This window comes from Apodemus sylvaticus, chromosome 16 (assembly GCF_947179515.1).
Source record: "Apodemus sylvaticus chromosome 16, mApoSyl1.1, whole genome shotgun sequence".
Taxonomy (NCBI): Eukaryota; Metazoa; Chordata; class Mammalia; order Rodentia; family Muridae; genus Apodemus; species Apodemus sylvaticus.
Genome location: NC_067487.1, coordinates 34,291,868 through 34,307,966, shown reverse-complemented (window position 1 = coordinate 34,307,966; position 16,099 = coordinate 34,291,868). Strand labels below are relative to the sequence as shown.

The 16,099-nt window shown below is 37.9% G+C and overlaps 1 protein-coding gene across 1 annotated transcript in view; it reads left to right on the top strand.

Moving 5' to 3' along the window:
• The window catches only part of Lmbrd2 (LMBR1 domain containing 2), an 81,716-nt gene that overhangs the window by 50,986 nt on the left and 14,631 nt on the right, over positions 1–16,099 (top strand). Inside the window, exon 16 of the mRNA XM_052159430.1 lies at positions 1,259–1,364. Within this exon, the coding sequence (XP_052015390.1) occupies positions 1,259–1,364 (106 nt within the window). The remainder of the gene's footprint in view (positions 1–1,258; positions 1,365–16,099) is intronic.

The window sequence follows — 16,099 nt, the reverse complement described above, 5'->3', positions numbered from 1 at the left end:
TCTTCAGGTAAAAATTCTTTGTTTAGCTTTGTACCCCATTTCTTAATAGGGTTATTTGGTCTCTGGGGTCTAACTTCTTGAGTTCTTTGTATATATTGGATATTAGCTCTCTAATACCAGATTTAGGGTTGGTGAAGATCTTTTCCCAATTTGTTGGTTGCTCTTTTGTCCTTTTGACAGTGTCCTTTGCCTTACAGAAACTTTGTAATTTTATGAGGTCCCATTTGTCAATTCTTGATCTTAGAGCATAAGCTATTGGTGTTCTGTTCAGGAACTTTTCCCCTGTGCCCATGTCCTTAATCCCAGCACAGAGACAAATAGATCTCAGTGAGTGCTAGGCTATTCTGGACTGCATAGCAGGTTCCAGGCCAACTAGTGAGACTCTTGTCTAAAAATAAACATTTTTAAAAGATAGATTTGTTCTTTCTTTCACAGTTAGAACCAGTTACTAGAAAGATTTCACCTTCTATTAGGACAGCTCTTCTCAACCTGTGGGGGTTGAACAGTTCTTTCATAGGGGTTACATATCAGATTCTTGCAAATCAGATATTTGTATTATAATTCATAACAGTAGTAAAATTACATTTTTGAAGTAGCAATGAAAATAATCTTATGGTTGGGGATTGCCATAACACCTGTGTTAAAGGGTCTCAGCACTAGGAAGGTTGAGAACCACTGTGTTAGAACTTCTAACTTCTACAATTTACCAGAATTGTAATGGACTTGACTATATAAACATACAAAAAAGTATTCAAAATTCCCAAAGTGTCTGGCATGAACGAATGGCTTGTATAAAACATTGAATAGGTGCTCTCAAATGACCATTTCAGTTGGATAGGTATAAGGTATAGAATGTTAATTAGTGAGATCATGCTATCTTCCATGGTAACTCATAAGTCTGTGTGAGTCATAGTCTTGCATACAGCCTTAATTGTTACCAAAAATGTTTTATCAGATCTCCAGTATTTATAGCTTGCTAAAGTAAAGAAGATTTTTAACATATTACAACTTTTATATGTTCAGGGTAAGCTTACTATTATTATATTTTTGAAGTTTTAATTAGAATAATATGTTAATAAAGGCATAGCCAGGAAAATGTTTTTGTTAAAAATTAAAGGTGATAAAAATTGATTTTAAAGACACTATTAAAATTATACTGACATCTAATGAATTTCTAATGAAAATGCATTATGGTACGTTGCATCTAGACTGTTGACAGTATAACATTTTTTATATTTCAATTGGGTTTCTGCCCTAGGAGTGGAAAGAACGTTATGGACACAACAGAGAGGATTCCACTCGAAACAGAAATGTTCATCCTGAACCCAAAGAGTCAAATTTCTCTGACACTACTACCAATTGGTGTAAGTAGCTTATTTCCTAGTTTGCTTAGGAATATTATTTAATGTTTGCACTGTATAGAAATTGAAACCATACCATCTGGCATCACACATATCTCTACACCGACTTCCCTTTATCATCGTCTAGTGTGTATAAGGAAGGGGGAAAGGTATATTAGGTAAGTAGTCATGTTGTTTCCAAAGTGTGGTCTAGGGAGTTATTTATTTCTACTGTTTACATAGATGTTTTTAGTTTTCTACTAGTTGATATAAGTTATTCATTTATCTTTATAAGAATTGGCTAACTTATACTGAAGTGCTTTCCCATGTATATAGTGAAAGAAAACTAAATTTCTTGTCCCCAGGATGTTCATAATTTAGAGAAGCACTACAGTTAGATACAAGTCCTCCAGCACTGGTGTGAGTTAAGAAACCTGTGTGGCACTGACCCTGCACTGACATGAAGAAGAAACAGACCCATTGACCTGAGGAAGGCACCAGGAACCCTGTCTTCACACAGGACTTTACACTGTGTAGCAGGCAATGTTTAGTCTTTGGGGAAGATGAGCTATTGCTAAGGGAGCTGAACCACTGAGGCTTCTGTGAATAGGGTTCTGCCTGAGATTGAAGATGAAGCAGGAAATCTGAGCATCCTTCCCTTGCTGCTCATTTGTACAGTAACCGTGTGCTGTTAGGGAGGAATAGAAGCACAGGTACCCTCCTAATGATCTGAAAGCAGAAAACAAGTAACAAAAGCATTCCTTTGTATTGAGGCCCATCTAAACACAGGAAAAACTGTACAGATTGAAGGCAACTCAGGCAGAGTCTAAATTCATAGTAAGTATATTAGATTAATTTAGGCCTCCAACATTCATGACCCTATAGAAAGAGATATGCCCCATTCTGAACATAACTAATTTTTAGCTTAACTTCTGTATTCTTTTAAGTGAAATGTCTAGTCTTTAACAAGAAGTTCTGAGGTATATAAGTAAATAAAGTATAAGGCATCTTCAAAATATTAAATAGTAAACATCCTAGGCCTAAAAGTGCCTCGAGTATTAGAATTATTAGGCAGATCATTGGTGAAAATAACTAATTTGTATTTTTAAAGATGTAGTGAAAAGGCTGGATAATGTGCATTAAGAGATGTAGGGAATTTCACCAGGCAGCTGGAGAATATGTAAAGGAGCTAAGTGGAAATGTTAGAAATATTTTAATGGCAGGCTCCAATGATGTTGCAGACTTCTCATGTAAATTGTTACCACAGAGTGTACACCTGTGCTGAAGGAAATTACCTTGGGGATAGAAAACGGGTTCTCTCTTAGGAGTTTATGGCTGCTATTGTGTCTGAAAAATCTTTCCTTGAGAGAAGTTGAATAACTCTGGCTCTTACAGTCTCTCTCTGTTCCCTTTTCTTTGAGGAGAGGGGATGATATAAGGACATTCTGTTTAGGGATGAGTGCTTCAGAGTCTTTTACTCTCTGCAGTTGTCCAGTTTTGGATCTCTGTGCTAATTACTTACCATAGTAAGTAATGAATTTAGCTTCTCTGATGAGGTTTAAGCAATGCACTAATCTAGGGGTATAGCAATATGTCCAAAGGTGTTGGATTCCTAGGGGCAAGTCCAGTCTTCGTTATCAGAATATCTAACAATCCAGCAAACCAGCCATAGCCAAAGGCAGCAGCGGGGGAGGCTGCAGCTGCTCCAGGCCCCTTAGGGCTCTGTATTCATCCCCTGTTCGGAGTCCCCAGAATTAAGCTATCTGCAGCTGGCACATATACACACCCCCACCCCAGAACACAAGACCATCATAGTTAACAGTTGTGGAAAATTTGAAACAGCTCCACATCCTGCACCTAGGATTAAAACAAAAACATATTCACCTAACATGACTGGGTTTTAAAGAAACCAAGGCTATCACTACAGTGGTTAGTTATTCCCGTAACACTTATGCCACTATTGCACCAATGGGTGCTTTTACAGGCAGGTTGTTATTATAGCTTACAGGGTTCATAGTGGAGTGAGATTGATGGTTCCTGTTTTCCTCTAGTAGTAGCATGACTACTACCTTCCAGCACTCTGATGTTAGACAGTAGGGGTAAAGTTCCTAGCTGAGAACTAGCTCAACTTCTCTATGTTCAGTGACATGAAGTATGATCTGCTGCTGTTGTTTACAAAAGTGAATTTAATGACAGTATAATATGAATTTTGGTGGGGCATGGAAAAAATAAAATATGACATTTAGAGAAATGAAGCTCAGAAACTATTTTAAAGTCTGTGTTTATAGCGAAGTCAAGGAGTGATATGGGCTTAAAATAAGGCAATGGTACTGGAGTAAAGACAGAAGATTGTTTGAAGGATATTTTGGATAGAATAGTTAGGGCCTTTAGCTAAAACTCAGAAACAAAGAAGAATTTATAAAGGGATTTAGATACTTATTGAGTGAAAGTAGACAGAATCGAAAGATCTAAAAGTATGAGTGAACAAACACAAAGCCTTAGATAGTGAGTTAGATAAGATGACCATTTTCACTACATTAATTCTACCTATCCATGAGCATGGGACATCTTTCTGTCTTCTGAGGTCTTCAGTTTCTTCAGGGACTTGAAGTTCTTGTAATACAGATCTTTAACTTGCTTGGTTAGAGTTACATCAAGATATTTTATATTATTCATGGGTGTAAAGGGTGTTGTTTCCCTAATTTGTTTCTTGCCCCACTTATCATTTGTATAAAGGAAGGCTACTGATTTGTTTGAGTTAATTTTATATCCAGCCACTTTGCTGAAGGTGTTTATCAGCTGTAAGAGTTCTCTGGTAGAGTTTTTGGGGTCACTTATATATACTATCATATCATTTGCAAATAGCAATACTTTGACTTATTTCTTTCCGATTTGTATCCCCTTGATCTCCTTTAGTTGTCTTATTGCTATGACTAGAACTTCAAGTGCTATATTGAAAAGATAGGGAGAGCGTCCGTGGCTTTGTCTTTTCCCTGACTTTAGTGGGAATGCTTTACGTTTCTCTTCATTTAGTTTGAAATGGACTACTAGTTTACTGTATATTGCTTTTATTATGTTTAGGCATGTGCCCTGTATCCCTGATTTCTCTAATGCCTTTAACATGAAGGAGTACTGGATTTTATGAAAGGCTTTTTCAGCATCTAATGAGATAATTGTGTGATTTTTTTTCCTTCAGTTTGTTTATATGGTGGATTACATTAATGGATTTTCATATATTGAACCTTCTCTGCTTCCCTGGGATGAGTTAGAAAACCACTATTTGTTGGATGGATAAATTCATGAGAGAAACAAGGAACAAACTTAAGTGACTGACTTAAGCACATTCATGATTAACTCCAAGTCACCAATAATACATCACTTCCCCTTGGGCTGATTTGACCAAGAATGATTCCAGATTTGAATTCTGTTCTTCCTGCTTCCTGTCTCCATTCTCTTCTGTCTGTGGTATGAGTCTGAATCTGCCCACCTGAAAGCTACCTTGTGAATTTGTCCCTCTATAACTGTGTCTGTCCAAGTGTGTGTTTGGTGTGTGTGTGTGTCTGTGTGTCTATGTGTTTGGAATAGCACAGAAAGAATCGCATGGGGAGATAATGGAATACTTTACAGAAATCTTTTTGTCTTTGTTTCTCTTTTTTCTAATTTTAATTTTATTTTTATTATATTCAAAACAATATATATACCAGGCCGTGGTGACACACGACTTTAATCCCATCACTTGGGAGGCAGAGGCAGGTGGATTTCTGAGTTTGAGGCCAGTCTGGTCTACAGAGTGAGTTCCAGGACAGCCAGGGTTATACAGAGAAACCCTGTCTCGAAAAAAAAAAAACAAAAAACAAAAAACAAAAAAACCAACCAAACAAACAAACAAAAAACCCCAATATACATTTGTATACCAATCATAAAAATAATGGACATGTTATTAAATGAACATAAAAAGATAAAGTCTTTTTGTTTGATTGTTTGTTTTGTTTTTAGTAGTGCTTAAAATCTTGGCTTTTAGTGTGGTAGAAATCCAAAATAGGTTCTTTTAGGCATTGGAGTTCATTGTAATAAGGCTTTACTTCAATGTCCCTCCCATCACCAAAGGATTTTACCTCCTTAGTAGCTAAGCTAAGAGTTGACAGTTCTGCTGCATCAAGGAATGACTTGTAGGCACAATTATTTGGATACAGATTTCCTGCTGTGGTCAAAGCTATTGGACTTGAGTGATTGTCATCATTCTCAGCCCACAGGGAACAGGTTGCATTCATATAAGAAATGATGTATGTATTTAGATGGTCTATCTATGAAGTCATTCATCAACTGTTTCAATGAACAGTGATTCTTGGAGGGTGGCACAGATATTAGGTGAGGGTAAGATTCTAGTTCATTGGCTGTAATGATTTTGAAAAGCATTCATCTCAGAAAAAGAGAAACTTATAAGTTCATCTTCAAAACTTCAAAATTGATACAATAATTATAAATATCAAACAAAACATTCAGTCTCACTCTTTGTTGTTCTCTTAAAAGCCACCTCCCAAATTAATTGTCTACGTTTCTTTTGACTGTATAAATAATTTTGAAATATGTAAGCTGTTCTGAAAAGCATAGTATAGTGTAAAAACATCAAATAAACAATACTACTTATAGAGAGGCTGAGATAGGAGAAGCATGATTTCAAGACCATTATGTGGTACACAGTAAGACACTGTCATGTACAAACAAGCTGAAAGTGTATATGAATTGTACTATATTGGGCATATCTCTCCAGTTACCAAATTACAGAGACACATTACAGTTACAAATTACCACTGGGTGACAGCCAACAAATTTCTAATTCCTCATATTTTTAAATTCTAATCAATTAGGGTATGTTGGTAATATTAATTTTCATATTAAGAGATATTGAGTGAAAGTAATTACTTCCTATTATATTTGTAAGAGATATTAAGTGGAATTATATTTGTATGGGTTTGTTGAAAGATTACTTTCTTGCTTTTTCTAGGGTTTAGTTTCCCTACTTATGTTGGTGTTTTCTATTATCTTTGTAGGGCTGTGTAAACTTGGTTTTGTCATGGAATAACTTGTTTTCTCTGTCTGTGGTAATTGAGAGTTTTGCTAGGTATAGTAGCCTGGGCTGGCTCTGTGTTCTCTTAGGGTCTGTATGAGATCTATCCAGGATCTTCTAGCTTTCATAGTCTCTGGTGAGAAGTCTGGTATAATTCTGATAGGCCTTCTTTTATATGTTACTTGACCTTTTCCCCTTACTGCTTTTAATATTCTTTTCTTTGTTTAATGCATTTGCTGTTTTGATTACTATGTGATGGGAGCAATTTCTTTTTTGGTCCAGTCTATTTTGAGTTCTATAGGCTTCTTGTATGTTCATGGGCATAATTTTCTTTAGATTAGAGAAGTTTTCTTCTATAATTTTGTTGAAGATATTTACTGACCCTTTCAGTTGGGAATCTTCACTCTCTTCTATATCTATTGTCCTTAGGTTTGGTCTTCTCATTTTGTCCTGGATTTCCTGTGGATGTTTTGGGTTAGGGGCTTTTTGCTTTTTGTGTTTTCTTTGACTGTTGTGTCAATGTTTTCTATGGTATCTTCTGCCCCTGAGATTCTTTCTTCAATCTCTTATATTCTATTGGTGATGCTTGCATTGATGACTCCTGAGCTCTTTCCTAGGCTTTGTAGCTCCAGGGTTGTCTCACTTTGTGATTTCTTTATTGTTTCTCTTCCATTTTTAGTTCCTGAATGGTTTTGTTCATTTCCTTAACCTTTTTGATTGCTCTTTCCTACAATTCTTTAAGGGATTTTTGTGTTTCCTCTCTAAGGGCTTCCAGCTGTTTGCCTACATTCTTCTGTATTTCTTTAAGGGAGTTATTTATGTCCTTCTTAAAGTGCCCAAGGTCAGCCCAGACAGACTGGAAGGAACTAGTCTGAAGGAGTACTGTGTGTCTGGGTCCCGCTGTTTCCTGTTACTCCTGGTGTTAGGACAGATGTTGTGTCCTTCTCACCTCTGATCCTATTATCTTGGGTGTGTTAGAGCACCTGGGAGCGGAGCTCTTCTCAGTGTTGTTGGTTTTGTTTTTAAAGATGGGGTTTCTCTCTCTGTAGCCGTGGCTATCCTAGAACTAGCTCTGTATCCAGGCTGACCTCAAACTCACAGAGATCTTCCCGCCTCTGCCTCCTGAGTGTTGGGATTAGCACTGGGATTACCAGATGAGTGCTGCTGCTATCACTACCCAGATATTTTACATAAATCTTTAACAAGAGTTTTTCAAGGGATTCAGTCACTGGCTCCAACTGATCTAACAGAACCAGATAACAAATAATACCTCAAACATCATTATTTATCAACCAATATCCATGAGTAGCTATTCATTTTAGAATATTTCTTTCAATGTTTGTATTTACTGCTTTTAGCACTTGCATATAGTTCCTGGTCAAGGACATGGACCGGTATATGATTTAAGGTTACAGCTATGCAATAGCTTTGGTTGTAAAAATTGATTACATTAGAAACCCAAAGATAGATTGTTATATTGCTTTAAGGGCAGGTTGAATGAAGGGCCTGAGTATACATAGGAGAGCTATATAGGTGGTTATTGACTGGCTGTGTGGTCCAGAAAAAGTTCAGTCTCTTAAATATCATAGATATTGTCATACTATCGGATCACCACATTAGGAAAGATGCCAAGGAGACAAAGAGATGATAAAAACTTCTTGTCTAAGTTTTCCAAAAGAGCTCTCTCATAAAGTTGAGTCTTTTAATCTGTTTGTACTTGTGGATGCAGTGCATACAAAGGCCAGAAGAGAGCAGCAGATCCCCTAAAGCTAGACTTACAGGCATTTGTGAGTCATGTGAAACTGAACTCTGAGTTTTTTTCAAGAGCAGCAAATGTCTATGACAGCTGAGTCATCTTTCCAGTCCCATTTTTTAAAATTTATTCATTTATCTATTTACACTCCATATTTTAGTCTGCCCTCCTATGCCCTCTGACTGTTCCACATCCCATACCAAATCTCCTCCCCAAACACCTGTCTCCACGTGGATGTCCCCACCCCCACCCCATCTGACCTCTAAACTCCCTAGGGCCTACGGTCTCTTGAGGGTTAGGTGCATCATCTCTGAATGAACACAGAACTGGCAGTCCTCTACTGTAAGTGCATTTGGGGCATCATATCAGCTGGTGTATTTAGCCTTTTTGGCCCAGTGTTTGAGAGATCCCTGGGGTCCAGATTAATTGAGACTGCTGGTCTTCCTACAGGGTTGCCCTCAGCTTCATTTAGCCTTCCCTAATTCAACAACTGGGGTCAGCTGCTTCTGTCCATTGGTTGGGTGTAAATATCTGCATCTGATTCTTTCAGCTGTTTGTTGGGTCTTCTGGAGTGCAGTCAGGCTAGGGTCCCTTTTTGCCAGTGGTCTTTAGCCTCGGTAATAGTGTCAGGCCTTGAGACCTCCCCTTGAGCTGGATTCCACTTTGGACCTGTCACTGGACTTTCTTTTCCTCAAGCTCCTCTCCATTTCCATCCCTATAATTCTTTCAGACAAGAACAATTGTTGACCTTTTTGAGTTCTGAGGCTAATATCCACTTAATATCAAGTACATACCATGCATGTCCTTTTGGGTCTGAGTTACCTCACTCAAATGCTTTCTAGTTCTATCCATTTTCCTGCAAAACTCAGGATGTCCTAGTACTTAATAGCTGAGTAGTATTTCATTGTGTAAATGAACCACATTTTCTGTATCCATTCTTCTGTTGTAGGATATCTAGGTTGTTTCCAGCTTCTGGCTATCACAAATAAGACCGCTATGAACATAGTGGAACACATGCCTCTGTGGCATGGTGGGGCATTTTTGTGTATATTCCAAAGAGTGGCATAGCTGGGTCCTCAGGTAGATCTATTTCCAATTTTTTGAGGGACTGCAAGATTGATTTCCAGAGTGGTTGTACCAGTTTACAATCACAACAGCAATGGAGGAGTGTTCCTCTTCACATTCTCTGCAACATGAGTTATCACTTAAGGTTTTGATATTAGCCATTTTGATTGGTAAAGGTAGAACCTCAGGGTTGTTTTGATTTGCATTTCTCTGATCATTAAGGACATTGAACATTTCTTTGGGTGCTTCTCAGCCATTTGAGATCCCTCAGTTATGAAATCTCGGTTAAGTTTTATACTCCATTTTTTTATTGGGTTGTTTGGTTTTTTGGTGATTCTTGACTTCTTTGTAAATTTTGGATATTAGCCCTCTATCAGATGTGGGGTTAGTGAAGATTTTTTTCCCCCAATCTGTAGGTTGCCAACTTGTCTTATTGACTATGTCCTTTACCTTATAGAAGCGTTCCAGTTTCATGAGGTCCTATTTATCAATTCTTGATCTTAGAGCCTGAGCCATTAAAGTTCTGTTTAGGAAATGTACCCCTGTGCCAATGAGTTCAAGGCTCTTTTCCACTTTCTCTTCTATTAGATTCAGTGTATCTGGTTTTATGTTGAGGTCCTTAATCCACTTAGACTTGAGCTTTGTGCAGGTTGACAAAACAAGCACCATTTATTGAAATGCTTTCTGTTTTCCACTGTATATTTTTGGCTTCTTTATCAAAGATCAAGTGTCCATAAGTGTGTGGTTTTATTTCTGGGTCTTCAATTCTATCCATTGATCAATGTGTCTGCCTCTGTACCAGTACCATGCAGTTTTTATCACTATTGCTCTATAGGAAAGCTTGAGGTCAGAGATGGTGATTCCCCAAGCCGTTCTTGTATTGTTAAGAATTGTTTTCGCTATTCTGGTTATTTTGCCTTTCTAGCTGAATTTGAGAATTGCTCTTTCCATGTCTTTGAAGAATTGTATTGGGATTTGCATTGAATCTGTAGATTGCCCTTGGTAGGATGGACATTTTTACTATGTTAATTCGGCTAATCCATGAGCACGGGAGATCTCTCCATTTTCGGAGATCTTCTTTGATTTTTTTTCTTGAGAGACTTGAAGTTATTGTCATACAGGTCTTTCACTTGTTTGGCTAGAGTTACCCCAAGATATTTTGTATTATTTGTGGCTATTGTGAAGGGAGTTGTTTGAATTATTTGAATTATTTGAATTAATTTTATATCCAGCTACTTTGCTGAAGTTGTTTATCAGCTGGAGAAGTTCTCTGGTAGAATTTTTGTGGTCATTTATGTATACTATCATATCATCTGCAAATAGTGATACCTTTATTTCTTCTTTGCCAATTTGTATTCCCGTGATCTCTTTTTGTTGTCTTATTGTTCTAGCTAACACTTTGAGTACTATATTGAATAGATATGGGGAGTGTCTTTGTCTTGTCCCTGATTTCAGTGGGATTTTTTCAAGTATTGTCTCCATTTAATTTGATATTGGCTGTTGGTTTGCTGTACATTGTTTTTATTATGTTTAGGTATAGGCCTTGAATTCCTGATCTCTCCAATATTTTTAACATGAAGAGGTATTGTATTTTGTCAAATGCTTTTTCTGCTTCTAAGGAGATTATCACGTGATTTTTGTTGTTGTTGTTTTTTGTTTTTTCGAGACAGGGTTTCTCTGTGTAGCCCTGGCTGTCCTGGAACTCACTCTGTAGACCAGGCTGTCTTGAACTCAGAAATCAGCCTGCCTCTGCCTCCCAAGTGCTGGGATTAAAGGCCTGTGCCACCACCGCCTGGCACGATTTTTTTCTTTGAGTTTTATTATATAGTGGATTACATTAATGTATTTTCGTATATTAAACCAACTTTGTATCCCTGGGATGAAGCTATTTGATCATGGCGAATGATGGTTTTGATGTGTTCTTGGATTCAGTTTGCAAGAATTTTATTGAGTGTTTTTGCATCAATATTCATAAGCAAGATTAGATTGGTCTGAAGTTCTCTGTTTTGATTGGGTCCTTCTGTGGTTTAGGTATCAGAGTAATTGTGGCTTCATAGAAGGAGTTAGATAGTGTTTCTTCTCTTTCTATTTTATAGACTAGTTTGAGAAAATTTGGTATCGGGTCTTCTTTGAAGGCCTGGTAGAATTCTGCACTAAATCCATCTGGCCCTGGACTTTTTTTGGTTGGGAGATTTTTTTTTTTCATTTTTTTTATTCGATATAATTTATTTACATTTCAAATGATTTCCCCTTTTCTAGTCCCCCCCACTCCCCTAAAATCCCTTAAGCCCCCTTCTCTTCCCCTGTCCTCCCTCCCACCCCTTCCCAGTTCCCCGTTCTGGTTTTGCCGAATACTGTTTCACTGAGTCTTTCCAGAACCAGGGACCGCTCCTCCTTTCTTCTTGTATCTCATTTGATGTGTGGATTATGTTTTGGGTATTCCAGTTTTCTAGGTTAATAACCACTTATTAGTGAGTGCATACCATGATTCACCTTTTGAGTCTGGGTTACCTCACTTAGTATGATGTTCTCTAGCTCCCTCCATTTGCCTAAGAATTTCATGAATTCATTGTTTCTAATGGCTGAATAGTACTCCATTGTGTAGATATACCACATTTTTTGCATCCACTCTTCTGTTGAGGGATACCTGGGTTCTTTCCAGCATCTGGCAATTATAAATAGGGCTGCTATGAACATAGTAGAGCATGTATCCTTATAACATGGTGGGGAATCCTCTGGGTATATGCCCAGGAGTGGTATAGCAGGATCTTCTGGAAGTGAGGTGCCCAGTTATCGGAGGAACCGCCAGACTGATTTCCAGAGTGGTTGTACCAATTTGCAACCCCACCAGCAGTGGAGGAGTGTTCCTCTTTCTCCACACCCTCTCCAACACCTGCTGTCTCCTGAATTTTTAATCTTAGCCATTCTGACTGGTGTAAGATGAAATCTTAGGGTTGTTTTGATTTGCATTTCCCTAATGACTAATGAAGTTGAGCATTTTTTAAGATGCTTCTCTGCCATCCGAAGTTCTTCAGGTGAGAATTCTTTGTTTAACTCTGTACCCCATTTTTTAATAGGGTTGTTCGGTTTTCTGGAGTCTAACTTCTTGAGTTCTTTATATATATTGGATATTAGCCCTCTATCTGATGTAGGATTGGTGAAGATCTTTTCCCAATTTGTTGGTTGCCGATCTGTCCTCTTGATGGTGTCCTTTGCCTTACAGAAACTCTGTAACCTTATGAGGTCCCATTTGTCAATTCTTGCTCTTAGAGCATATGCTATTGGTGTTCTGTTCAGAAACTTTCTCCCTGTACCGATGTCCTCAAGGGTCTTCCCCAGTTTCTTTTCTATTAGCTTCAGAGTGTCTGGCTTTATGTGGAGGTCCTTGATCCATTTGGAGTTGAGCTTAGTACAAGGAGACAAGGATGGATCAATTCCCATTCTTCTGCATGCTGACCTCCAGTTGAACCAGCACCATTTGTTAAAAAGGCTATCTTTTTTCCATTGGAAGTTTTCAGCCTCTTTGTCGAGGATCAAGTGGCCATAGGTGTGTGGGTTCATTTCTGGATCTTCAATCCTGTTCCATTGATCCTCCTGCCTGTCACTGTACCAATACCATGCAGTTTTTAACACTATTGCTCTGTAGTATTGCTTGAGGTCAGGGATACTGATTCCCCCAGAATTTCTTTTGTTGCTGAGAATAGTTTTAGCTATCCTGGGTTTTTTGTTGTTCCAGATGAATTTGATAATTGCTCTTTCTAACTCTGTGAAGAATTGAGTTGGGATTTTGATGGGTATTGCATTGAATCTGTATATTGCTTTAGGCCAAATGGCCATTTTAACTATATTGATTCTACCGATCCATGAGCATGGGAGGTTTTCCCATTTTTTGAGGTCTTCTTCCATTTCCTTCTTCAGAGTCTTGAAGTTCTTGTCATACAGATCTTTCACATGTTTGGTAAGAGTCACCCCAAGATACTTTATACTGTTTGTGGCTATTGTGAAGGGGGTCATTTCCCTAATTTCTTTCTCAGCCTGCTTATCCTTTGAGTATAGGAAGGCCACTGATTTGCTTGAGTTGATTTTATAACCTGCCACTTTGCTGAAGTTGTTTATCAGCTGTAGGAGCTCTCTAGTGGAGTTTTTTGGGTCACTTAGGTAGACTATCATGTCGTCTGCAAATAATGATAGTTTGACTTCCTCCTTTCCAATTTGTATCCCTTTGACCTCCTTATGTTGTCGAATTGCCCGAGCTAGTACCTCAAGTACAATATTGAAAAGATAAGGAGAAAGGGGGCAGCCTTGTCTGGTCCCTGATTTCAGTGGGATTGCTTCAAGTTTCTCTCCATTTAGTTTGATGCTGGCTACCGGTTTGCTGTATATTGCTTTTACTATGTTTAGGTATGGGCCTTGAATTCCTGTTCTCTCCAAGACTTTAAGCATGAAAGGATGCTGAATTTTGTCAAATGCTTTTTCAGCATCCAATGAAATGACCATGTGGTTTTGTTCTTTGAGTTTGTTTATGTAGTGGATTGTATTGATGGATTTCCGTATATTGAACCAACCCTGCATTCCTGGGATAAAGCCTACTTGATCATGGTGGATGATCGTTTTGATGTGTTCTTGGATTCGGTTGGCAAGTATTTTATTGAGTATTTTTGCATCGATGTTCATAAGGGAAATTGGTCTGAAGTTCTCTTTCTTTGTTGGATCTTTGTGTGGCTTTGGTATCAGCGTAATTGTGGCTTCGTAGAAGGAATTGGGTAGTGTTCCTTCTGTTTCTATTTTGTGGAATAGTTTGAAGAGTATTGGTGTTAACTCTTCTTTGAAGGTCTGGTAGAATTCTGCACTGAAACCATCTGGTCCTGTGCTTTTTTTGGTTGGAAGACTTTCTATGACTCCTTCTATTTCTTTAGGCTTTATGGGACTGTTCAGATGGTCTAGTTGGTCCTGATTTAATTTTGGTATTTGGTATCTGTCAAGGAAATTGTCCATTTCCTCCAGATTCTCCAGTTGTGTTGAGTACAGGCTCTTGTAGTAGGATCTGATGATTTTTTGGATTTCCTCAGTTTCCGTTGTTATATCTCCCTTTTCATTTCTAATTTTGTTAATTTGGATACTTTCTCTGTGCCCTTTGGTCAGTCTGTCTAAGGGTTTATCTATCTTGTTGATTTTCTCAAAGAACCAGCTCCTGGTTTTGTTGATTTTTTGTATGGTTCTCTTTGTTTCTACTTGATTGATTTCGGCCCTGAGTTTGATGATTTCCTGCCTTCTACTCCTCCTGGGTGAAATAGCTTCTTTTTGTTCTAGGGCTTTCAGGTGTGTCATTAAGCTGGTAATGTATGCTCTCTCCGTTTTCTTTTTGGAGGCACTCAGGGCTATGAGTTTTCCTCTTAGCACTGCTTTCATTGTGTCCCATAGATTTGGGTATGTTGTGTTTTCATTTTCATTGTGTTCTAAAAAGTCTTTAATTTCTTTCTTTATTTCTTCCTTGACCAAGGTATCATTGAGTAGAGTATTGTTCAATTTCCACGTGTATATGGGTTTTCTATTGTTTCTGTTGCTATTGAAGACCACTTTTACTCCATAGTGATCAGATAGGAGGCATGGGATTAGTTCGATCTTCTTATATTTGTTGAGGTCTGTCTTGTGACCAATTATATGGTCGATTTTGGAGAAGGTACCATGAGGTGCTGAAAAAAAGGTATATTCTTTTGTTTTAGGATAGAATGTTCTATATATATCTGTTAAATCTAATTGGTCCAAAGCTTCAATTAGTTTCATTGTGTCCTTGTTTAGTTTCTGTTTTCCTGATCGGTCCATTGAGGAGAGTGCAGTGTTGAAGTCACCCACAATTATTGTGTTAGGTGCAATGTGTGCTTTGAGTTTTAATAAAGTTTCTTTTATGAAAGAGGGTGCCCTTGCATTTGGAGCATAGATGTTCAGGATTGAGAGTTCTTCTTGTTGTATTTTTCCTTTGACCAGCAAGAAGTGTCCCTCAGAGTCTCTTTTGATGACTTTGGGTTGAAAGTCAATTTTATCTGATATTAAAATGGCTACTCCTGCTTGTTTCCTGAGACCATTTGCTTGTAAAATTGTCTTCCAGCCTTTTACTCTAAGGTAGTGTTTGTCTTTGACCCTGAGGTGTGTTTCCTGTAAGCAGCAAAATGTAGGGTCCTGTTTACGTATCCAGTCAGTTAGTCTGTGTCTTTTTATTGGGGCATTAAGTCCATTGATGTTAAGAGATATTAAGGAATAGTGATTGTTACTTCCTATCATTTTTGACGTTATTTTTTAAATTTGATTGCTTAACTTCTTTTGGGTTTGATGAAAGGTTACTATCTTGCTTTTTCCAGGGTGAAGTTTCCCTCCTTGTATTGGTGTTGTACTTTTATTATCCTTTTTAGGGCTGGGTTTGTGGATAGATATTGGGTAAACTTGGTTTTGTCGTGAAATATCTTAGTTTCTCCATCTATGGTGATTGAGAGTTTTGCTGGATATAGTAGTTTTGGTTGGCATTTGTGTTCTCTTAGAATCTGCATGAGATCTGCCCAGGACCTTCTAGCCTTCATAGTCTCAGGTGAAAAGTCTGCTGTGATTCTGATAGGTCTTCCTTTATATGTTACTTGGCCTTTTTCTCTTACTGCCTTTAATATTCTTTCTTTGTTTAGAACATTTGGTGTTTTGATTATTATGTGACGGGAAGTATTTCTGTTCTGGTCCAGTCTGTTTGGAGTTCTGTAGGCTTCTTGTATATTCATGGGCACCTCTCTCTTTAGGTTAGGGAAGTTTTCTTCCATAATTTTATTGAAGATATTTGCTGGCCCTTTAAGTTGTAAATATTCACTCTCATCTATGCCTATAATCCTTAGG